Genomic DNA, 25,005 nt, shown 5'->3' with positions numbered 1-25,005 from the left:
ATTTTAGTAATTCACAAAACCCGTGAAGTTATACTTGTAATAGTAGGAGCTGAAAGATTTAGATGTGACTTTAAAATATCAGGTATGGAACCCGGGGCCCCCTTAATCCTGACACAGACAGGTAGACACAAGTTCAAGTCCAGCACACACGTTTATTCCCATGGGGAAGCCCTTTCCCTTTGCTCCCCACTACACAGCATAGTACACAGCAAGTATCTCAACACAGGCCGTCCTTCTTTTCTGTTTTTCTGCCTCCTCCTGTCCTCTCCTCTCCCAGCAAGCTTCATCCACCTCGTCAAGTGCAGCAACTGCTGCGAACCAAGGCTCAGAAACTGTCTAGAGGGGTTTGCCCTCTCATGTTCCGGGGGAGGTATTGCCCTGAAAATGCCCTCTCACCCAGTCTACAGAGGCCACAAAATGAACGCCCACTCTGGGTATTGTAGAGTCGCCCCCAGCTGAAGGTACAATGTATTCTCCCTGAATTGGAGATTTATGGTGTTTAGGAGAAACTCATTGTGTTACATATGCAGGGAGAATGACAGTATTACATGCTAATAGTAATTGAGCCTAGAGCTGAACTATGGACACTTTTAGACAGCAGGGCTAAGCCATGCACCACACCTACACACTCCCTTCAACTCTAATTTTATATTACTCACAATTTTATAGTAGTCATGTCATATGATTTTTCTAACCTGCTTAATCCAGCCCAAGGTCATATGTTTGGGGGTGGGAGCCTATCCCAGGTAGCATAGGGTGCAAGGCAGGAGCAAACCCTGGACAGGGTGCCAGTCCATCACAGGGTGAACACACATACACACACCCCAAATACAGAAAAGAGCCAATTTAACATCGCCAGTTCAACTGACCTGCATGTCCACAGCGCCCAGAGGAAACCCTCACAGACTCTACACATTGGGGGGATCTGGCATGTGATCCCTGGTCTCCTTACCACAAGGGAGCAGTGCTACCATTGTGCCACTGTGCCGCCTAATTTTACAATAGCATTTGTTTTTGGTACTGGTAGTCATTTTCACGGTGGCTGCCTTTTTTCCTGCTTGTATTTTTGTTAATTTCCCACCATGTTCCAAAGGTTAGTTGGTGTGAGTGAATATTGTGTAAATGTCCTGTGCAGTGCACTAGTATTCCGTCCACCGCTGCTTTCTGTCTTTTAGCCATTGTTTCTTGTGGAGGTGTCAACTCTACTAGGCTTCACTGTCCAGTGATAATAATAATACATTTTGCCTTTCCACAAAAGTTGACTTGTAGAAATCCAGAATCAAACTTTGTTTCTTAATACTGTCTTTAAGTACATAATAACACTACACAAACTGATTTAGCATGCTAAATAATGAATGTTCAATTTCACCACAAACGGCTTGTTTGATTACCAAACTGCAGCTTGTAGAAATAGTGTCTCACAACGTCTACTCCTGTTTTGTTTCTTAACAGGCCTAAAATTAAAGTGTATTAGACCCCAGAGGCATAATCCCCAACTGAGATGCTGTTTTTCAAAGCTATTTGTTTTTTATTTTGTACAAACTGGCTATTTAATTTCTTGATTAGATAATCTGTAGAACTCCATCCTGTGGAGGTGTTCATGATCGTATCTGTTTTTTATTAAAAGTTTTATTGTTCTACAGTACATGATGCGCTTGTTGAAATGCTTGTGATAATAAGAATGCTAATGGGGCTTTGAAAAACCCAATCACCTAATAAAAATAATTCTCGTATATTTTAGGAAGATGTTTTAGTTCCTTCTTGCATACCAGAGGACAAGTGTAATATCTTTCAAAGACTTTTGACTCTTGAAGAAAGGAGTTTCACCGTTGAAGATATTATAGAGGCCATTGAGTATAACAAGGATTATGAGTCTGCGCTCAAGTATCTCTCACACGAGTGCCCAATCTGTAACAATCAAGTCTCTTTCAGCAAGGTGAGTTATTTATTTTTTTTTTTTCCTCTCTCTCAATTCCCATCTCTCATATATAATAACTTCTCATCTATTTCATTATCAGGATATAATTTCAAGAGAGTCCAGCAGCAGGTGAGACAGTCTGAAGCCTCAGACTAATTCAACAACCTGAGACATGCTGAGTCCCGTAAGATGATGCCACCCCACTGTCAGTGGCATCTCTTTGACTCCGCACACTTTCCAAAAGACACTCCCCATGTTTTGCCATTGTACTGACACCCATATTGCATGCCCATCATATCGATTTCAATTCCTTTTAGTTCCTGCCTTCAAACCTGTGGAATCGGTAGTTTATAGGCCATGTGTATGCAGCATTTATTAAACTTATAAATTATCGAGGTCTCTGCATCTGAAGCAAAACCAGAGAATGGATGTGTCTTTTGTTATTGTTTTTTATATACAGTATAATATAATTTGCTTGAACATTCCGTTGATTTTGCGACTTTCTCATCGTGCTAAATATCATAGTTCGCTTGCAGAACCGATTTAATAACACGAATACGAGAGAGACTCATAGGGCTGCGGAAAGGGGGGCGGGACCCTCCTCACTCACACATCTGCCTCGGGGTGTAACCTTAACTCCGCTTAGTTAGCGAAATGAGAGAACTGCTTAATGGATTTAGATATTTTTTTTTTTCTCTATAATTTGTTTGAACATTCCGGTTGATTTATATATATATTTATATATATATATATATATATATATATATATATATATATATATATATATATATATATATATAGTGGAACGCACCCCAGACACAGACAGGCAGACAACGTTTTGTTACCCAACACACACATCTTTATTTACACTATTTACAGTTTTACTTTAGTGCACAACCCAGTGCCTGTGCACCAAACCCCAAAGTCCCGGCCTCTCCTTCCAGTGCCTGCCTTCTTCTGGCCACCTCCACTCTTCTCCAGCAAGACTTCGTCCACTCCTCACCTGACTCCAGTCCTCGAATGAAAGGAGGCGGCCCTTTTTATACAAGCCCAGATGGGCTCCAGGTTCTTACCAACACTCCCCTGTGTGGCAGAAGTGCCGGCTGCGCACCCAGAAACCCTCCGGGTGGCCCCTGTCTTCTTCCCCCCAGCACTTCCTGGTGTGGCGGAAGTGCTGAGCTCCAGGCACCGGGGCGCCCCCTGGCGGTGACCACGGGCCCCCGCAGGGGTGAGCTTCCAAGCTCTGCACCCGTGGTCCCCAGTGTAACCAGGGCAGTCACCCCTTCGTGGTCTGGAGGAGGCGCAAGCCTTCCTCCGGTCCTCCTGGGCGTCCCGGCTGGGTACCACCCCCAGCCGTCTGCCACTATATATATTCTCCTCAGATGTCTGAGGTTCGATCCCTGTAGGAGAAGCAAAGGTGCGTACACCCTGACAAACCCCAATTAGGGTGAAACACATGTTCCATACTCTTTGAATTATATGGCAGGTACAGTTTTCACCCATTGCACTGCAACATTGAGGCAGCGTGTTCAGGAAAGTATTTTCAAAAGTCTCAGTTTTCATCAGTGAAGTACTTCTGGGTAGCGTGGACAAAAGGAGACCAACGTCTGCGTATCTAAACAAAGACATAGTGCTGCTGGATGTAGCCTCATATTACGTGGACTTTCTGCAATAACTTCTACTAAATATTGTATCATTCCAGATTGTCACAATGACTCACTGTTCCTGTGCCTTTTGTGAAGTCTGCTTCAGGGCCTATTTCTCAATCGTCATTAAAGAAAAAAGTATTGTAGATGTTGTGTGCCCTTTATGCAGAAAGCCAGACATAAAAGCAGGGGGCTCCGAGGTGATGGATTACTTCAACTTGCTGGATACTCAGGTAAAGTGAGCAAAAAGAATAAAAGAATCCAAGTAACATTAGCAGTGTCTTGTGTACAATGTGTACAATGAAATCTTTACTTGATCAACCAATCACCGTGTGACGTGTCGCCATTCTCAGTCACCATGATAAACAAGAATGCATTAAAATGTGTAACTCGCTTTTATTTAACAGAAGAATACAAATTTCTGTTTAGCTGTAGATGTTGTATGGTTTAGTACTTTTCAGAATTTCAGAATGTTTCAGACACATAGCACAGCATACTGAGACATTTATTTTACTTATTGTAACTAAATTACAGACATGTCATTGATTTTTTTTTTTTGATAGTTTTTTGTAAAATTAGACTTGTACTAGAACTGAGGTATGTAGATGTGGTAGGTTGTATTGGAGCTTCTTAGAAAAATATCTATTTGTATGTTCTTGTTTCCCATTTTTTGTTTGTCTCTTGATATTAGTGTCAAGTTGAGTCAAACTTTATTTATAAAGCACATTTAAAATGGCCTAAACCGAGCCAAGTGCTATACAAGTTAAGCTATAAGGAATAATTAAAATTATAACAAAACCACAATCATGATAAAACATACTTAAGTTATACTCAAAGTACTTGCATACAAATAATCTTGAACATACATGAACCAACATATGCAATATAGGAAGAGAACGGGTTTCTGAGCCAGGCAGGAACTTGGGTTATTACCTGGACAGGAGGCCCAAGAGGAATGACAGATGGATTGGCCGGCTGGGTGGAAACATAATTCTGTACAAAACAATGAATGGACCAGTGAAAGCCTGAACTTGGGAGTGGCTCCATCCCCCATGTGCTAGGTGGCAGTGGTCCTCATGTGAGAATCCAATCGGGACACCTGCAGGGGTGCTAGGGAAATGGAATCAGGAAATTCAGCCCTGTAGGGGTACCCTTGGGACTGGCAGAGGGTGCTGTCAGGGGAGGACCACCCTACTTTGTCTATGGCCCGGAAGTGCTTCTTAGAGAAGGCATTCCCGGGTTCTGCATAAAAAAAAGCCTGCTGCCTCATGTGAATGAAGCAGAGTTGTGGGGCAGCAGGCAAAACTCCATGGAGGTGGAGAAGAAGTAAGAATTGTTGGTTTATTGTGCTTTATTGTTTTATTATGGCTTGTTATTGGAGAGGTGATTGTCGAACATGCATTAGTAGAATAAAAGTCCTTTGTTTTATTCATATAGTGTGTGCTGTATTACTGTGTCTGTGGTTTGGGACTCTACGGCGTCCCCTTGTGGTCCCAACAAAACGTTTTAATCTCTTACAGAGTCAAAGGAAATTGAAAATGAGTAATGCAGCTAATTACAGTTTTTTTTTTATATATAATTAAAATTGTCTTTAATGAGCAGTTCACAATAGATGTTATAAATACTGTTCAAAAAATTAAAGGAACACTTTTGAATCCGAGTATAGCATCAAGTCAGTGAAACTTGTGGGCTATTGATCTGGTCAGTTTAGTAGCAGAAGGGCTTGTTCATCAGTTTCAGCTGCTTTGGTGCAATAGAGGGGGCAACAATGAGACGACCCCCAAAACAGGAATGAATGGTTTAACAGGTGGAGGCCACTGACATTTTTCCCTCCTCATCTGTTTTTTCACTTGTTTTGCCTTTGGCTACGGTCAGTGTCACTACTGGTAGTATGAGGCCATACCTGGACCCTACAGAGTTTGGTGGCACAGGTAGTCCCACTTTTCCAGGATGGTAGGCACATCAATACATGGTATTGACAGAAGGTTTGCTGTGTCTCCCAGCAAAGTCTCAACATTCCAGGAGACAGGCGGTAACTCTAGGAGAGCTGGACAGGGCCCCTCATAGAAGGTCCTTAACCCATCAGTAGGAGGAACGGCAGCCTACAAAATGACCTCCAGCAGGCAGGCAGAACACTGGTGTGAATGTCTGACCAAACAATCAGAAACAGACTTCAGGAGGGTGGCCTGAGGGCCCGACGTCCTCTATTGGGCCCTGTGTTGACTGCCCACCTGGCACTGTGGAGCTCTATTGGCATTTGCCATAGAAAACCAGAATTGGCGGGTCCACCACTGGTGCCCTATGCTTTTCACTGATGACAGCAGGTTCATTTGATCAAAACAAAAAAAAATTCTCATGTAACTCTTGTTGTATAATCCACATGTCTGTTATCGATTTGTTTGGTCAAATTGAGCAGTTTTTTTTGGTAAAGTATTTATTAAGTTACTTCCTGAAAACTTGGCTTTAAAGGTCAGCAGGAAAGAAGTCATTCCCACAATACTATGCGTTTAAATTGAAAACAGGATTTTTGACCAATGAATGAGGGAGAGAGGCATATCATTTTGCACGTTTTGACCATACGAATGGAAAACCGACGTGGATCATGTGACACGAGTTATGTCTTACTATTTTTTCTCCTTTTCATCCCATGAATTTTTCACATCATTTGCCGCTGTCTAGAATTGGTTACAACAGGGCCCCCATTTGAGTTTGAATCTTCAATATGTAATTTCTCCACGAAAACATGAAATTAAAACTTTTGTAGGACCATACTACATGGGGTAAGTAATATATATAAAAAAAAGTATATATTTTTCAGTGGAATGTACCTGTAAACATCTGCCTACCTTGATCCGTGTGTGGCCGAGTATTTTCAGTTTTCTATCAGTGCCAACTTTCATTTGTGTAAAAGTCAGCAGCTGACGGAAATGCTCTCTCAGGTACGTAGAAATCCGACTTCAAGACGCGATCGTTTACTCATTTTTTATTAGTGACGTCAAATTCAACTATCCATCCATCCATCCATTTCCTAACCCGCTGAATCCGAATACAGGGTCACGGGGGTCTGCTGGAGCCAATCCCAGCCAACACAGGGCGCAAGGCAGGAACCAATCCTGGGCAGGGCGCCAGCCCACCACAGGGCACACACACACACCAAGCACACCCAGTAGGGACAATTTAGGATCTCCAATGCACCTTACCTGCATGTCTTTGGACTGTGGGAGGAAACCCACGCAGACACATGGAGAACATGCAAACTCCACGCAGGGAGGACCTGGGAAGCGAACTCGGGTCTCCTAACTGCGAGGCTGCAGCGCTACCCACTGCGCCACCGTGCACAACTAATGTTTTCCAAACTAGTTAACATTTTTGTTAATCAACACATTCAGTTTTGTATTACTTGGTACTTTTAAAAAAAAAATGTTAATTTCTTTATTTCTTTCTTTATTTATTTATTTTTGCCCCCACAGATTAAGCATTATTTGGGAGAAGAGATCCAGGAGTTATTCCAGAGAAAACTGCGTGACAGAGCTTTGTTGCAAATGCCCAACTTTTGTTGGTGTGCGCATGTAAGGCAACTTTTATTACAATATTAATGTTTGTTTGAGTTTCTGGAGCATTTCATGGTTTTTCAGTTGATTTTGTTTTTCCCCCCTGAATGATTTTTGCAACCAATCATAACAATTCAGACATGCAGCTGTTTCCATAAGCCAGCTAAAATCAGTGGTCAGTCAATAAAGCACTGGCCTAACAAATTACACTTTTCGGCTCTAGATTTTCTGTTTTTATCGGAAAAATTATTTTGTGAGATATTCTATCTTTGTGGTGTCTAGGAAGCTCAAAACTGAAAAAATAACAAAAAATCACTATTATTGAACAATAGCTGCCAAACACTTAAGTCTTCTTGAGAAAATAAAATTGAAGTGAAGTTACTTACTATGTGGTGCACGCAATCCTGAAGCTTCCATTTTCACTTCCGTGTTTTGCGGACTGTATGCCAGTCTCTCCAGTCTGCACTAATAGTTGCACGTTCGGTTCTAACGGCTGCACACATACCTTTGCTTTACAAAATCAGCTGCATATTTCTGTACTAGTAATAGGATGTCGGGGCCAAAAGGGGTTAACTTCAGATAATTAGGATGGCAAAGGAGATGACGCTAATCTTGATGTCACCCCAACAACTTGTAACAGGAGATGTAATCAGTCTGTTGTACCTCACGGCTACAGAATACTGATGATGTGATATGTGCCTTGGTCACCGTGCTGTCCCCTCATGTTTAGACTTACTCTGAGCACTACAACATTAAAAAAAGTGTGACGAGAATACGCCATTCAGCCCAACTAGCTCATCCATCCTATTCACATCGATTGTTCAAAATAACATCAAGTCAGTATTTGAAGGTCCACACTACTTGATAATTTATTCTATGCTTGTCAGAAATTGACTTTTAACAAGTTTCCAACAATGTCCCCATGTTCTTGTTGCAGACGTTATCCTAAAGTAACAACTGGGGTTCACTGGACTAATTCCTTGTGTAATTTTAAATACTCCAATCATCTCTCTTAATCTCCACAAGCTTAAATTGAAACGGTTCAGCTCCTTCGGTTTAGTCTCATCTCTCTGGACTTTCTCTACTACATCAATGTCTTTTTTTATTTGGTTCAACGTACGCACGCACAAAAACACACATACACACACCTATACATAGCGATCCTATCCAGGCAAAGCCTCAAGTGGTGCCAATTGCCAGTCACTTTGTGATATTCTCCATAGGGTTCTCAATACAGAGACTCACTGTCACCAGCACTAACAAACATGCGGGTATTATTACAAGACATAGAAAAGTGGAAATCTTTTAGTTTTGTGCCACTTACCAACCGAATAATGCTTTACATTTACCACAGTTGTTCTGATTATTGAGGAGCAACCTTGATAGCCTTGATAAACCCTGTGGGCAAGAAAGCAGCAATCTTACCACCCCTTGGCACCATCTTATTATATCAATCACTCTAGATCAGCGGTTCTCAACCTGTGTGTTGCGACCCCGTCTGGGGTCGAATGACGATATGCCAGGGGTTGCCTAAGACCATTGGAGATATGGGTTTTGTCTATTCTAATGCGTAAAACTTGTTATTGTACAAATTTTTTCCATTGGTAGTTGGAAAAAAGTTTTTTACTATAATTTTCATTCGAGGATAGATGTTGCAGACAATTGAATCAGAATAATTTCAAGCGTTTTAATTGTCGTAACTTTAACAGTTATTTTTAGCTGTTTACTGTACATGGAATGCCGTGATGTTGCGGGGATTTATGCACCACTTCTTCCATTTCCAACAACATATCTTTGTGAAACAGGGTTTTCCAGCTTGTTGGTTATCAAGTCTAAATACAGAAGTAGACTTGTTGCAGAAGATGATCTTCATTGTGCTCTTGCCCTAAGAATTTCTGATCTGGTGAGAAAGAAGCAGCCTCAACCTTCGCACTGACGTTAGCTTTTTACGCGTACTGTGACAACAATTTTGTAGCAATGTAGCTTACTGTTGTTATATTAAGACTGTTACCCATACTACACCCTGCTTTTCACATTTTCACATAAGTATACAATATGAATACGGTGAATACAGTTCAATACACAATGAAGAAAAACATTTAAACGTAAGTCATAAAGACAAAATGTAATTATTTGTAATTAGAAATAAATATTTCACAATATATAATATATACTACAGTTTAATTATGTTCAATTTGTAACAATGAAAATACATCCTGCATATCAGATATTTACTGTACATTACGATTCATAACAGTAGCAAAATTACAGTTATGAAGTAGCAACGAAAATAATTTTACGGTTGGAGTCGCCACAGCATGAGAAATTGTATTAAAGGGTCGCGGCAGTAAAAAGGTTGAGAACCGCTGCTCAAAGTCTGGATGTAAAAAGTCTTGGAGAAGCTTACTGAAAATCAGAAATGTCAATTAGTGGATGTTGTCCTGGGTGATTGTGCTCTCACCCTGAAAGTTAGCAATGTTTTTGGTGTGATTAAATTCCTTTTTTACTTTCTCATATATGAAGTACAGGGAAAGAATTGAAATTGTCCACAGATTCAATGTTGAGAGTTTGATGAATCTCGACATTTTAGACCTCCCTGAATCCGATTTACTTTCTCATAGGGAAAGTATTGTATTTGTCCAAAAATCTGATTTCAAGGTTTTGATGAATCTTAATGTTTTAGACCTCTCTGAGTCTGAAAATACCATTTTTAGAATTATGTCTGTCAGTGTTTGTGTGTAAACACGATAACTTGAGTACGCTTAGGTCAACCAAATTTTTCATACAAGTATTAGGGTACAAAAATGATGAAATTGTCAGTAAATGTAAAGTATTACAACTACAGTATTACAATAGGAAGTAAAAATATTAGGTTTGAATACACAATGGGCGGTCGGAAAATCGAGAGTCCACCTCATGAGAAGGATTTAGGAGTCATAGTGGACTCAAACACTATCAACTGCCAGATTGTGTTCAGAAGCCATTAATAATAATAATAAATAATAATTCATTACATTTATCTATACTAATAAAAGGCAAAGCCCTCACTGACTGACTGACTCACTCACTGACTCATCACTAATTCTCCAAGTTCCCGTGCAGGTAGAAGGCTGAAATTTGGCAGGCTCATTCCTTACAGCTTCCTTACAAAAGCTGGGAAGGTTTCATTTCGAAATTCTACGCGTAATGGTCATAATTGGAAGCTGTTTTTCTCCATTTACTGTAATGGAGTTGAGCTTGAAAGCCATGGGGGGCAGAGTTTCATGTGACATCATCACACCTCCCACGTAATCGCGTTAACTGACTGTCAACGCAGTATGTAGAAAACCAGGAAGAGCTCCAAAAAGCACTGAAGAAAACATGCATTATATAATTGAGAAGGCAGCGAAACAATAAGAAGCGAGTGAGTGACATATACAACCATATTCATGAGTGCTGCTACTTCGGAAACAAAGCAAGGTGTAAACCTAAAAAATTAAATTAAGTTCATAGACAGGCTGCCACTGGCGTTTGTAATTTAGTGCCTGCCCATATAAGGCCGTCCGTCAGCGGCAATCCAATAGAAACACTGCCGCTAAATATTCACGGGTGAAGGACTGTGTCTATGCAGAGGAAGATGGGATGGTCAGGGGGGTGTTTGGCACAAACTCGGCGAAACTGCGAGAGAAACGTTTAAGTGCCGGGTCTTAGCTAACATTAAATACAGCCGTGGACATCGCACGAGATGGCACCAGCACAGCTGGGAAACTTCGATGCATGTACACCGAGTGGCTCACGTGAACTGACGCAGTGCGCAGACAAAAAGCGACAGTTACAAACAGCGCTGAACAAAAACCGAATTACACAATTGAGAAGGCAGCAAAAAAATATGAAGCGTCTGATACATACAAGCATATTCATAAGTGCAGCTACTGCAGAAACAAAGCACACGGTGGAAAAAGTCAATGTCCCACTAAGGGAAGACAGTGTAAAAAAAAAACCTGTGCATGCAGTGTGTCACGTCTCAGATAAAGAGGAATACGAGCTGTTTATTGATGCAGTAAGAAACGAATAGATGAATGAAACCTGTTACCTTTACAATGATTGACAAACACGGAATGTAACTTGAACACAACACATCCTACAAATACGAACCTGATTGAAAGAAATAATGATAATCAAATCCTTAAAGACAGCAACACTCAATAACACTCACAAAACAATTACTGTATATTGACAATCATTTTACGTTATTTTTAAAATGTTCCCTTTTCTTTTTCATAACTTCTTTAATACACTACTTCTCCGCTGCGAAACATGGGTATATATATATATATATATATATATATACCCCGATCTACATACTCTCAAATAGACAAGCCACACTGCGTGGCGCAATTGTAGAGGCTTTGCCTCTAGCACCGACATCCGAGGTTCGATTCCCGAGAGGGGATGCACTGAGTATGAATGCGCGCTTCCCAATTCATTTCACCCTCGCATCCCCTTGGTTTGAGACGTATGAAAAAATATGCGAATAATGCCGAATCATGTTACGTTATTTTTAAAATGTTTCCTTTTCTTAGCACAAGCACAGCTGAGAAGCTTTGATGCATGTACTCCATAACGAAAAATAACGCATTTAATCACACTTTCAATTCCAAGCAAAGGGGAACTTTTGTCAATGCATGATTTCCTGGTACATCGATTACACTGATGCACACATCACAGCTACAAAAATGTTAGAGTGGGAATAAAGCATGTTCCTACGACTGATCGGAGGACAATTTCATTTCAAGAGACTACCCGACGGAAGCCTTGATAAAAGCGTGATTTTGTGCACACTGAAAAGCAAGCAAAATTAGATGAATTACAGAAAGCGGACTTTGTGGCTCTTACTGGGGATCATTGGACTTCCGTGACCATTAGTAATTCTAATTACATCTAATTACAAAATGTTCAATGATCACACTGTTTTAGCCTAATGTACAAAATAATTTTGGCTAAGGTTACTCAGAGTTTAAAGAAGCTGGTCAAATTACCTTTTATGTTTCTGACTTATTTTTTTAAGAAGAAAAACTGCACTTTATGTTGAAATTTGGGTTATTATTATTTAAAGACAATACTATTCTGAAAATGTACTTAAAGTACTTAAAATACCACTTTATTTTTAAGTCTGCCCAATTTTAGCCAGGGATGATATTTTTGTTTCTGTTTTGAATTGAAATGCAGTTTAAAAGCATTTTTTTTTTTAGAAATTAAAAGAGCTTGAGTTTACAATATTCATGTCGCTGTCTATTATTTGATTCTGTCGCCCACTAAAACCCTTTTAAATTAAAAAAAACAAATTTGCGATTTGGGACAAATTTTCATGTGTGATTACATACGATTAATCAAGATTAATTATTACACAGCCTCTAAATAATTAGATTAATTTTTTTAATCGAGTACCACCCCTAATATATATATGTAGATTTGTATATATATATATGTGTATATATAGTATATATGTAGATATGTATATGTCTATATTTGTATATGTGTATATATATGTATGTATATGTATATATATGTATATATATATATATATATATATATATATATATATATATATATATATATGTGTGTGTATATATATATGCCAGCAACACTCATGACAATGACAACACAATTACATTGACAATCATGTTACGTTATTTTTAAATTTTTTCTTTTCTTTTCATAACTTCTTTAACACACTACTTCTGCTAGTGTATATATATATATATATATATATATATATATACAGTATATATAATTTATATAGCGCTTTTCTCAGTACTCAAAGCTCTATCCACACAGGGAGGAACTGGGAAGCGAACCCACAATCTTCCACAATCTCCTTACATTAAGAAGGCAAACAGAATGTCAGGTTATACAGCGCCTTGATGTCTGGAGTACAAGTCACAGGAGGTTCTGCTCAAGCTTTATAACACACTGGTGAGGCCTCATCTGGAGTCCTGTGTGCAGTTTGGGTCTCCAGGCTACAAAAAGTACATAACAGCACAAGAAAAGGTCCAGAGAAGAGCGACTAGGCTGATTCAGGGCTACAGGGGATGAGTTATGAGGAAGGATTAAAAGAGCTGAGCCTTTATAGTTTAAGGAAAAGAAGATTAAGAGGAGACCTGACTGAAGTGTTAAAAGTTATGAAGGGAATTAGTCCAGTGGATCGAGACTGGTATTTTAAAATGAGTTCATTAAGAACACGGGGACACAGTTGGAACTTGTTAAGGGTAAATTTCGCACAAACATTAGGAAGTTTTTCTTTACACAAAGAACGATAGACACTTGGAATAAGCGACCAAGTAGTGTGGTAGACAGTAAGACGTTAGGGACTTTCAAAACTCGACTTGATGTTTTCTTGGAGGAAACAAGTGGATAGGACTGGCGAGCTTTGTTGGGCTGAATGGCCTGTTCTCGTCTCGAGTGTTCTAATGTTTTTTTAAAAAAAGCATAGATTTCTATCAATTTTTGGTCTGTTTCCGTTAATTGGAAGTAGTACTTTACCTTTTATGCATGCAGCTGCAGAGTCTGATTTATTCAGCCTTACTTTAATAATAATAATAATAGTTTAATATATTATTAATTTGAGTTGTTGTTGATGGTTCTTTAATGTACATAATATAAAAATCATTGTCTTGCCGTTTACTCCTCAAATATTCATCCCTAAAGTCGAGGGGAGAACACTCCCACTTTTTTTATTAGTATCTTTTATGTAATGTTTTAAAAGATACTAAGCTTTCCTTCTGCAGCGCAGTACTTTTCCCATATAGCATTTCTTTTGTGTTGTTTGCAAATTACCTGATTGTTGGAAAAAAAAAAATTATGTACAAAGAGCTTAATAATTTTGGCATTAACACAAATCTTTATTCTTTTTTTTTTTTTTTAGTGTTCATTTGGACTTCTTCACGAATCTCAGAGTTTACGAATGGACTGCCCGTCCTGTGGGAGAAGCACCTGTTTCAAATGTCACAGACCAGTGAGCTTACTTGATGTTTTACAATTCTCATGGCGTCTGTTTTTAACTCTGTTTAAAATATTAGCGCTCTTTTTTGTCTTCTCTTGTGCAGTGGCTGCCTCAGCACACGGGAATAAGTTGTGAGCAGTTTATAGACTGGCAAAACAAGAACAGCCTAGGATACCAAGATGCTCAGCTCGAACATCTTTACAGCAGAAATGGCATAGGTAAGAACAGAACCAGCCATAACGGCAGAACCAGCTGTCCATAGAAAGAAGGCTATAAAATTGGGTGGGTGCACAGCACTTAGGAAATGAGGGTAACTGTGTGTTATTTAGACTCCCAGCCACTTCAGTGTCCTGCATTCCAATCACAATGTCAGTAACGTGCAGCGATGATTTTTGACCACCATGGAAGAATGGCAGATATACATATTGGTCATCCACTATACAAATGTTCGCTGTGCAATGAGGATTTCTCAAAGGTATAAGTAGCAGATTGTGCTGTTCAAGAAATATTTTAATAACTGGTATTTGAAGCACTCCACCGTCTTCCTGTAACATTGGTGAGGCATAATCACTGCTATCAAGGACCCATTCATATAACAGTGACTCGTGTAACGGTTGACAAAATTGAGTCTGTATCACAGGTGCGGTCTCTGGGAAGTCTAAGGAGACTCCATTAGGCGTACATCGCAACTCTTCCCCACATGCACAACAGACCTCTCCCTAGCAAATTTACTGGAGTGCCACGTGATAATAAAAACGCAAGCTGATCTTGCACAGGACCTACAGAAATAGGACATTATAGGACATACCACTGGCGAACCTTCAATTCCAAAGACTGTAACAGATTTGCCAGAATCGCAAGGTGCATTTTGTAGCCCTGTTATCCATCAGAAAAGCATAATGTTTGATCCCCAGGTTTAGCAGAAAGACTGGGTTCTTTGTTAACAGAAAAAGACGAGGAAAAGTTAGATGCTTGTGATGATTTGGGCTCTGCACACCCCTCAGTCTTGTCCGAAAGGATTGGACATCGAAAATGCAGCATGTGACACTTGGTTAGCTCGAGTTGATGGGTAGGCGACTGGGTCGTCATTATAAGGGATAGCCCTCTGCCATGTTCTGCCCATGTATATACTTGGCCTACTGATCTTGCCTTTAAAGACAGTCCTTACTCCAGTGGTCCAGGCCTCCACACATAAATAGGGCCAGTGGCGGGGAGGCAGCTTGATGGATGAGGTCTCCAGGACTCTGAACAAATCCAAATCCTATTTTGTGATATCATCTACTGTTGGATTCTGCTCTGGACTTGTAATATTCCTATTGTACTTTTATATTGTATTGAGGATTACTTCTGTTCTGTTCTGCGTATTCTATTGTATTGTCCCCCTTCTTTTTGACACCCCAACCTACCTGATGAGGGGTCTCTCTCTGAACTGCCTTCCCCAAGGTTTCTTCCAGGGAGTTTTTCTTGTCTTCTTAGAGAGTCGAGGCTGGGGGGCTGTCAAGAGGCAGTGCCTGTTAACTCTTTTAGGGTTCATTTTTTTTTTTGTTTCTTATCTCCCAGGGCTGAATATTTTTCCAAAAACTAACATTTTTTTAAAAAAAACACAAAGCAATTGCTTAACATTTCAAATCCACAAAAAATATTTACTTTTGACAAATGTTACTGTCTTGCATGTCGTATGAGCCTGCATACTCTATGATTTCACATACATATCACATACATTTTACACAGCAAAGTCTGATGTCGCTCAAAGCAGCCAATTTCAGTCATTGCCACATTGCACTGCTTACAATACGTGTTGCTTTGGTGCCAACTTTTCAATTGTCTGTTGCTGCACTTTCTCACATATATTGTTAGTGTGGACTGTAGAGAGACAAGTCACCCTTTTGCCATCGTGCCATTCCACTGCCACCAAGTTTTCTGCCCGCATGAAATCCGTATTGTCACCTCTTTTCATCTTCTGAAACTTTATGAACTTTATGCATGGCATTATAGCCTGACTCACCCCATGGGATTTGCTTCTGTTTATTACAGAAGTGAATAAAACTTTGCAGCAGCACGTACCTATCACCATGCTGCATAACCTGTCCAAAGCCACCTGGGGACAAAGCACATTTGCACCAATGCTCCCTGAAGTTATATCACCAGTTCTGTCCCATCTCTATTTGTAATACCACAGCACGCTTCATCTTGTCTTTTGTTGTGGGTTTACACGTTGAAAAACGAGAATGCGATGCAAACGCAGCCCGCGATTCAAAAAATTTCTCTGCCTACCTGTTTGTCTCATCTGATGGCAGCTGAAAAGCAGCATCAGGAGAGAGCAGCCTGAAGTACAGCAGCTGGTGGTCTGTCGTGTCCAACAGCAAGCCATGCCGTCTTGTGAAGTCCAGCAGCCAGATCGGCTCTCAACGGATCAATGTCTGTGTATTTATCCCATGCGAACCTTGCCGTAGAAGCATCGGCTGCGCGAAGGCGCTCAACTGGCAGCAGATCCGCTGGCGCAGCATCGGCTGGTGTTTGATCAGCTGATGCTGGCTTCTCACTCTCTTGCTCGATCTCCTGATCACTGTCAATAAAATCTGAATGTGAAAAATCAGAGTCCGACTCCGCGATAATGCGTAAAACATTGTCTGTCGAGTGTTTTCTTTTCTGCACTCACTTCACTTGTCACATGTCGATGCCATCTTGCCATTGTTTACATTTCACAACTCACGCACACGCTAGGATTAGCTGCCGAGTCAACGAGTCTAGCATTCCTCCAAGCACAGAGGGAATGCCTGTGACGTGACAGTGAGATTTGTCGCCATTAACAGCTGATTATCACCCTCTATCCCTGGATGTCGACTTTAGTTGACACGCGCCCTCAACCCCTCCTGTCGACAAAAGTCGACATCCGCCCTAAAAGAGTTAAAGCCCACTGCGGAACTTTGTGTGATTTTTTTTTTTTGGGCTATACAAAAATAAATTGTATTGTATTGTAAATTGTATAAAGCACCCATCAGTGCGTTCATTTGGTTCGCCTGAACCAGAGCCTCCATACGAGGCCATATCCTCGTCCACCCCTCCCTTCTTATTTCAATGAGTCACCCCAACCGTTATTGATCCTTAGGAAGATGAATACTGTATGTTGCCGTATGTTACCACTGTTTGAAATCTTCAGTCTCTTGCTCCTCTTTTGCATGGAATAACCATCATTCTACACACACACACAACAAAAATTATTAATGATAATAGATGAAACATTTTTCTCAAAAAATGCTAATTTTGGCTATTTTGTAAGCCCAGAACTTAACTTTAGGAATTGGCAGCACCTTGGAACCCAAGCAAACAGAATGCCAGGTTTAAGCGGTGCTAATGTCAAAAGGTTTCCCTAATAACCGATTAGCCTTTATCCGTGACTCATTAAGCTAAGAGAGTTAACTACTAGGACGCTGAAGGAGCGGCTGCTGAAAATGTGAACGATAAATTACAAATCAGTCATTTCAAGCAGTAATGAGCCATTAGCGACACTAGTTAATGCCTTGGCTTTATTTTTAAATCATTGTAATGGTATCTTGATAAAAAGGGTCAATTTCTATCAAAAACAAGAACATTTCTTGGTGATTGTAAACTTTTCAATGCTGGTGCACATTTTAAAAATTTTGAAAGGGCTTCATTATTTTGATAGGAAATAAGAACATTAATATTCTTGTAAGCTTTATTGGAATATCAGACTAAGTCATTTAGGTTCATTTTAATGTAAGGACCAAAAACAGCAAAGTTTTGCAGCGCAGCTTACAATGTGTGGCTGTGAGATGTAACTTTTGACCCATTACTTACAGAGATGATTTTGCTTTATTTGTTCATCTTTTGATTCTGAGAACATAAATTATAAATCACTGTATCATTATTAATCAATAATGAATCATTTGGTTTGATATTACTAAATGCGACTTTTACTTTTCCAGATTGCCCCAACTGCAGAGTTCGATTTCACCTCTCCAAAGGGGGCTGCCTGCATTTCAAATGCACTCAATGTCAACATGAGTTTTGCGGAGGATGCAGAAAACCATTTTTGTCTGGAGAAGTATGAATCTGATTATCTATTATATCAGAAGTAACTGTACAGTTAAGGTGTCCTGTCGGACTGAGCGGAGCAGACTTGACATTCATTTCCAAATTGTTGTGTACAGAGGCTCCATTTGCAGTTGATGATCACCATCGAGGTGTTGCGTACCACACTATAGTATTTTCTAAACCTGCTTTATCCTGAGCAGGGTCACCGGGGGGGCCGAAGCCTAACCCAGCAAGCATAAAGGCAGTTACAATTCCTGGACAGGACACCAGTCCATGGCAGGGTAAATACATGCAGGCCAATATAGAGCCACCAGTCCATACTCAGCACTCGTGTCTTCTTGGCTTGAAAAACGGATGTTAGGTTGTGCTCATAAGTTTGCATACCCTGGCAGAATTTGTGACATATTGGCCACTGTTTGGAAAATATAAGTAATCGTGGAGAAAGCTTTCCTGTTAATTAGGGAGTGTGCTCAGGCGAGGGAATTTATTCTCACATAACTGTGTGGGCCCTTTTTAAATCATAACGATAAGTGAAATCACCCAAATGGGCCTAATCAAAAGTTTACGTACCTTTTGAATGTTGGGGTTGATAATAGACACCCAAGTTGACGCACACAGGTTCAAATTAAGGGTGAGTGTCCACACCTGTAACCTCTTTGACTGTAATTCGTGTCTGTGTACAGGTGCTGCGCATAAAATTAGAATATCAAGTTGATTTATTTCAGTAATTCCATTCAAAAAGTGAAACTTGTATATTAGATTCATTCATTACACACAGACTGATGTATTTCAAATGTTTATTTCTTTTAATTTTGATGATTATAACTGACAACTGATGAAAGTCCCAAATTCAGTATCTCGGAAAATTAGACTATCAATTAAGACCAATGCAAAAAAGGATTTTTAGAAATGTTGGCCAACTGAAAGGTATGAGCATGAAAAGCATGAGCATGTACAGCACTCGATATTTAGTTGGGGCTCCTTTGGCCTGGATTACTGCAGCAATGCGGCGTGGCATGGAGTCGATCAGTCTGTGGCACTGCTCAGGTGTTATGAGAGCCCATGTTGCTCTGATAGTGGCCTTCAGCTCTTCTGAATTGTTGGGTCTGGCGTATCACATCTTCCTCTTCACAATACCCCATAGATTGTCTATGGTGTTAAGGTCAGCGAGTTTGCTGGCCAATCAAGAACAGGGATACCATGGTCCTTAAACCAGGTACTGGTAGCTTTGGCACTTTGTGCAGGTGCCAGGTCCTGTTGGAAAATGAAATCTGCATCTCCATAAAGTTTGTCAGCAGCAGGAAGCATGAAGTGCTCCAAAACTTCCTGGTAGACGGCTGTGTTGACCTTGGACCTCAGAAAACACAATGGACCAACACCAGCAGATGACATGGCACCCCAAACCATCACTGACTGTGGAAACTTTACACTGGACCTCAAGCAACGTGGATTCTGTGCCTCTCCTCTCTTCCTCCAGACTCTGGGACCTTGATTTCCAAAGGAAATGCAAAATTTACTTTCATCAGAGAACATAACTTTGGACCACTCAGCAGCAGTCCAGTCCTTTTTCTCTTTAGCCCAGGCGAGACGCTTCTGACGCTGTCTCTCGTTCAAGAGTGGTTTGACTCAAGGAATGTGACAGCTGAAGCCCATGTCTTGCATACGTCTGTGCCTGGTGGTTCTTGAAGCACTGACTCCAGCTGCAGTCCACTCTTTGTGAATCTCCCCCACAGTTTTGTTTCACAATCCTCTCCAGGGTACAAGCGGTTATCCCTATTGCTTGTACACTTTTTTCTACCACATCTTGTCCTTCCCTTCGCCTCTCTATTAATGTGTTTGGACACAGAGCTCTGTGAACAGCCAGCCTCTTTAGCAATGACCTTTTGTGTCTTGCCCTCCTTGTCCAAGGTGTCAATGGTCGTCTTTTGGACAACTGTCAAGTCAGCAGACTTCCCTATGATTGTGTAGCCTACAGAACTCGACTGAGAGACCATTGAAAGGCTTTTGCAGGTGTTTTGAGTTAATTAGCTGATTAGAGTGAGTGTGGCACCAGGTGTCTTCAATATTGAACCTTTTCACAATATTCTAATTTTCCAAGATACTGAATTTGGGACTTTCATTAGTTGTCAGTTATAATCATCAAAATTAAAAGAAATAAACATTTGAAATACATCAGTCTGTGTGTAATGAATGAATCTAATATACAAGTTTCACTTTTTGAATGGAATTACTGAAATAAATCAACTTTGTCATGATATTCTAATTTTATGACCAGCACCTGTATGTGTAGTTCGTTTAAATTCACGCAGAGCTGCACTGACTTTACTGGATACTGAACCATGGGGAAAGCAAAAGAACCGGCAAAGGATCTGTGAGGAAAGGTTGGTGATTTGTATAAATCGGTGAAAGGAGATAAAGATATCTGGAGGTCTGAAAATGCCTGTCAGTAGTGTTCAGGCCGTGATTAAGAAAATTGATATTTAGGGGTTCTGTTGTTACCAGGCCACCGAGAATTCAGCCACAACTGCCAGGATCGTTTGTCGAGATGCCAAGAAAAGGCCACAAGCTCCTTCAGTTGAGATCCGGGCGCCTCTGTAAACAAGTGGTGTTGCTGTTTCCAGATGTACGATAAGGAGGTACTTGAACAAAAATAATGGGCTTCACGGTCCAGTCTGCCTTTAGTGTGCCAATGCCACAAAGCAGCCCACTTACAATATGCCAGGCAGCGTCTAGACGAGCCTCAAAACTTCTGAAATATAGTCCTTTGGAGCAATGAGGCCAAAATTGAACTTGATGGTCACAACCGTAAATGCTGTGTTTGGAAAGGACACAAAAAGGCCCATGACGGAAAGTACACCATCAATACTGTGGAGAATGGAGGGGGGATCTCTGATGTTCTGGGGGTGTGTGAGCCAAAGCGGCACAAGTAACTTTGGGGAAAATCGATGGCAAGATGAATGCAGTGTGTTATCAGAAAATATTGAAGGACAACTTGCATTCATCAGGCCAAAAGCTGCGCCATGGGATTCACTTGGATCTTCCACCATGACAATGATCCAAAACACGAGGACAAGTCAACCCTTCAGTGGCTACAGCAGAAAAAAGGGAAGGTGCTGGAGTGGCCATCGTAGTCTCCTGACCTCAAACGTGCAGTTCATGCAAGACCACCCAAGAGCTGATGGGACTTGGAGACTTTTTGCCAAGAAGAATGAGCAGCTCTACCAGCTGAGCAAATAATCAAGGGCCTCATCCACAACTATGGGTGGAAAACCTTTGAGCAGGGACATCTCCGCATTTTCCTTATTGCTATGATTTAACGGCTCTGCTGTTCTGTGATGCCTTAGTTTCATTTGGATTCTGTTAAAAGTAAACAAGATGTTTTTTGCCCGATCAGTAGTCAGCTTTTCTTTAAATTGTGCTACACATCTTACAGTTTAAGCAAAAGATTAAGAGGTGACCTGACTGAAGTGTTTAAAGTTACAAAGGGAATTAGTCCAGTGGATCGAGACGGTGACTTAAAAATGAGTTCATCAAGAACACGGGGACACAGTTGGAAACTTGTTAAGAGTAAATTTCACACAAACATTAGGAAGTTTTTCTTTTCACAGAGCACCACAGACGCAATGGAATAAGTGACCAAGTAGGGTGGTGGACAGTAAGACTTTAGGGACTTTCAAAACTCGACTTGATGTTTTTTTAGAAGAATTAAGTGGACAGGACTGGCGAGCTTTGTTGGGCTGAGGGCCAGTCCTTGTCCAGATTGTTGTAATGTTCTCAATTCTGCCAGGGTATGTAATCTTGAAGAGCACAACTGTAGTTCATACGTTTTTAAGCTCCTCCTCCTCAAGTCTGAGTGGCAGGACTGGATAATTAACAGTTGACGCTCACAAACGTACCAGCGTGTCTGAACTGGAGCAGCTCCGCATGAAATGCTGGGGAGCGCTTACTGTGCTTTCTGCCGCTAAAGGTGCGGTAACCAGGTATTGAAACTATGGGGATAACGACTTTATCACAAGGGTGACGGATGTGTTGGATTACTTTTTTCCGTGGATAATGTCAGCCCTGATATTTAAAAACTGCACTGTGTGTTTACTTGGGCTCCCTTTCTCTAATATTGCAAGGTAAAGTCTGAGGCCATTCATTATGTAAAACACAAAGTCTGGGCAGGGTGCACATACTTTTTCACAACCCTGTATACTGTCATACCCTATGTCATAGTCTGTCCTGTTTGAGTATTGTAAGAGTCAAAGCTCTAACGTTTAAACTGTATTTTTTAGGTCTGTAGCTTTTCAGAAGATTGTCGCTCTAAAGGCCTACATGCACACCACCCAAGGAACTGCTTCTATTTTCTTCGTGACTGGGATGTGAAAAGACTGCAGCATCTGCTGAACGTACAGCACATATATACTGAGTTTGGTAGTAGATGGTACTCCACAAGGATGTGCAGATCTAAATTACAGCTTTCGTTTTTTTATCTTACAGCTATACAATATGGCAGACTTGAGCACAAGGGGGACTCTCCAACAGAATGTCTCAGGTAAAGCCCACAAAATATTTGTCACAGATTTCCAAGACACTTCATTCATTTTTTTTTTCTGTTTTGCGATTTGGCACTCTGTATTCTTTCTTCATTTCTTGGATCTGACTGGCAGAGGACTGATAGTTTTTAGATTTCCTGCTTGACTTCGATGAGGGGATTTCCCTTGAATTACAGCACCTTCAGAAAGTCTTCAGACCCTTTCACTCTTTACGCATTTTTTTTATATTGCAGCCTTATGCTAACATCATTTAAATCATTTTTTCTCTCATTAGGCAACGCTAAATACCTCAGAATGACAATTTTTTCCACATTTAAAATAAATATTCTAACAAAAAACACAGACAAGCATAAAGGTTTGGGGCACCCGTAGGCAAACACTGTGTAATTGAAAATAAACCCATTGGAAAAAGTGCGAAAAGATGCCTTTAAAGACGTTAGTCTCAAAGTGCCTGCGCCGATATGGCAACACTTCCGGTTAAGTACAGGCCAGCCAGGTAGAGGTGGGTCCAGGTGGACAGGAAGTGATGTCAGAGGTGATGGGGCTTTCAATCATCTGGTCTGTAGAGGGTTAAGAGAAGAGGCATCAGTAAACGGTGCCATCTTGTGGATCAGCAAGGAATTACCACCCTTTAAGCCACAGGTGTCGACCTCAGGTCCTGGTTGGCCGCAGTGGCTGCAGGATTTCATTCTAATCATCTTCTTCGTTAGTGGCCAGTTTTTGCTGCTAATTAACTTATTTTGTTTTAGCCCTAATTAACTTGACTCCGCCCCCTTAGTTGTTTGTTTTTCCTTAATTAGCAGCCAAACAATAATGAGACACAAAACAAGGATCAGCTCACCTGTGCCCATCACCACAGTATGTGAAAATAAAGAAAGGTGAAGGTCTCAGTAAGTCTGATCTCTCAGGTCACCAAAACATTTTGACGGCGTTCTTAAAAAAAAAAAAAACAGAAAATCAATGGTTTTGGAAATGTCTGCTGTGGTAGAATGAGAGCAGCAACAAGCCATGGAATTAAATAACGGGTTTAATTAACAGCAAGAATAATCAGCCTCTCATTAAGAAAGTGCTTGGAGTGAAATTGGCTGGAGTTTGAAGCCCCAATTTAGCTGGTCATCTGTTTCACGTCTCATTTCTGTTTGGCTGTCGTTTAATGAAGAAAGAAAAATTCAGAGGACTGAATTCTTAAAAACAGGGCTATTAAAATGAAGGGAAAAGGAGTTCATTAGCAGTGAAAACTGCTCACCAATTAGGAAGATGGTTAGAATGAAAACCAGCAGCCACTGTAGCCCTCCAGGTCTGGAGTTTGGTGTCTGTAAACTAAGGGGTCTGAGTCGAGTTAATTAAAACTAAGGCAAAAGAAGTTAATTAGCACTAATGAAGAAGATGGTTAGAATGAAAACCTGCAGCCACTGTGGCTCTCCAGGCCCGGAGTTCGACACCCCTGCTTTAAACTGTCCCCATGGCACACGTGTGTGACAATATATACTGTATATATAACACAATTATTCAGACCCTTTAACTTGGTTCCTTGTTGAATCCCCCTTGGCAGTGATTACAGCCTGGGATCGTCTTTTGGGTATGAAACAACAAGCTTTGCACACCTGGATTTGAGAATTCTCTGCCATTCATCTCGGTAGGTACTCTCGAGCTTTGTCGGGTTGGTGGTCAGCTACTGCATTTTCAGGTCTCTCGAATGGCTTCAGGTCTGGGCTCTTGTTGGGCCACACAGGGATATTCCCTGAGTCGTTCCCTAAGCCCCCTCACTTATTGTCTTAGCTTTCTTACCACCCAGTCCAATCCCCAATCACTCTGGAGCAGGTTTTCCTTAAGAATATGTGGAAGGGAAATAAAAAAAGCCATAATCTGTTATCAAACAGACAGTCTTTACGTTCAGGACTTTGATGGATTCCAATTCCGTCAAAGGTAACACTTGAATCACCTTTTGTGCTTTGAGTTACCAATTTAAAGGTTTTAAGACACCCCCCATACCCCATTTCTCTCCTCTTATGTTATTCAAGGTTAAGTTGTTATCTCTTTACTTTATTTCATTCAGCTTTCTCACCTTAACCCTCCGTCACTCCCTGTCACCAAAAGACAAGGCGCCATTGTGCTGCTGTCACCACCAGGCTCCACCGTTGAACTAGTATTGTGCAGATGACAAGCAGTGCCTGCTCTCCTCCAGACGTGACACTAATGTTGGTCCCATCAGACCAGAGAGTCTCGTTTCTCACGGTATGATCCCTGATTTTGGGTCTCCAACTCTCATCCTGGAGGGCTACTGCCATGCCACCCTGTGGGCGTCCTAATCAGG

The 25,005-nt window shown here is 40.8% G+C and overlaps 1 protein-coding gene across 5 annotated transcripts in view; it reads left to right on the top strand.

Annotated features, from left to right (window-relative positions):
- Nucleotides 1–25,005, top strand: part of LOC120530138 (E3 ubiquitin-protein ligase RNF31-like) — a 78,086-nt gene that overhangs the window by 42,806 nt on the left and 10,275 nt on the right. For 2 of the 5 annotated variants that reach the window (XM_039754336.1, XM_039754341.1), the window contains 8 exons: nt 1,742–1,936; nt 3,621–3,797; nt 7,035–7,133; nt 14,020–14,109; nt 14,201–14,315; nt 18,045–18,163; nt 22,431–22,544; nt 22,636–22,690. In XM_039754336.1, the coding sequence (XP_039610270.1) occupies nt 1,742–1,936; nt 3,621–3,797; nt 7,035–7,133; nt 14,020–14,109; nt 14,201–14,315; nt 18,045–18,163; nt 22,431–22,544; nt 22,636–22,690 (964 nt within the window). Of the gene's footprint in view, nt 1–1,741; nt 1,937–3,620; nt 3,798–7,034; nt 7,134–14,019; nt 14,110–14,200; nt 14,316–18,044; nt 18,164–22,430; nt 22,691–24,243; nt 24,704–25,005 lie in introns of those variants that run through there. The other 3 variants (XM_039754340.1, XM_039754338.1, XM_039754337.1) reach the window with 3 other exon arrangements.

This window comes from Polypterus senegalus, chromosome 5 (genome assembly GCF_016835505.1).
Source record: "Polypterus senegalus isolate Bchr_013 chromosome 5, ASM1683550v1, whole genome shotgun sequence".
In the NCBI taxonomy this organism is placed as follows: Eukaryota; Metazoa; Chordata; class Cladistia; order Polypteriformes; family Polypteridae; genus Polypterus; species Polypterus senegalus.
Note: the sequence above shows the minus strand (reverse complement) of the source record. Positions and strands in the feature narration are given on the sequence as shown.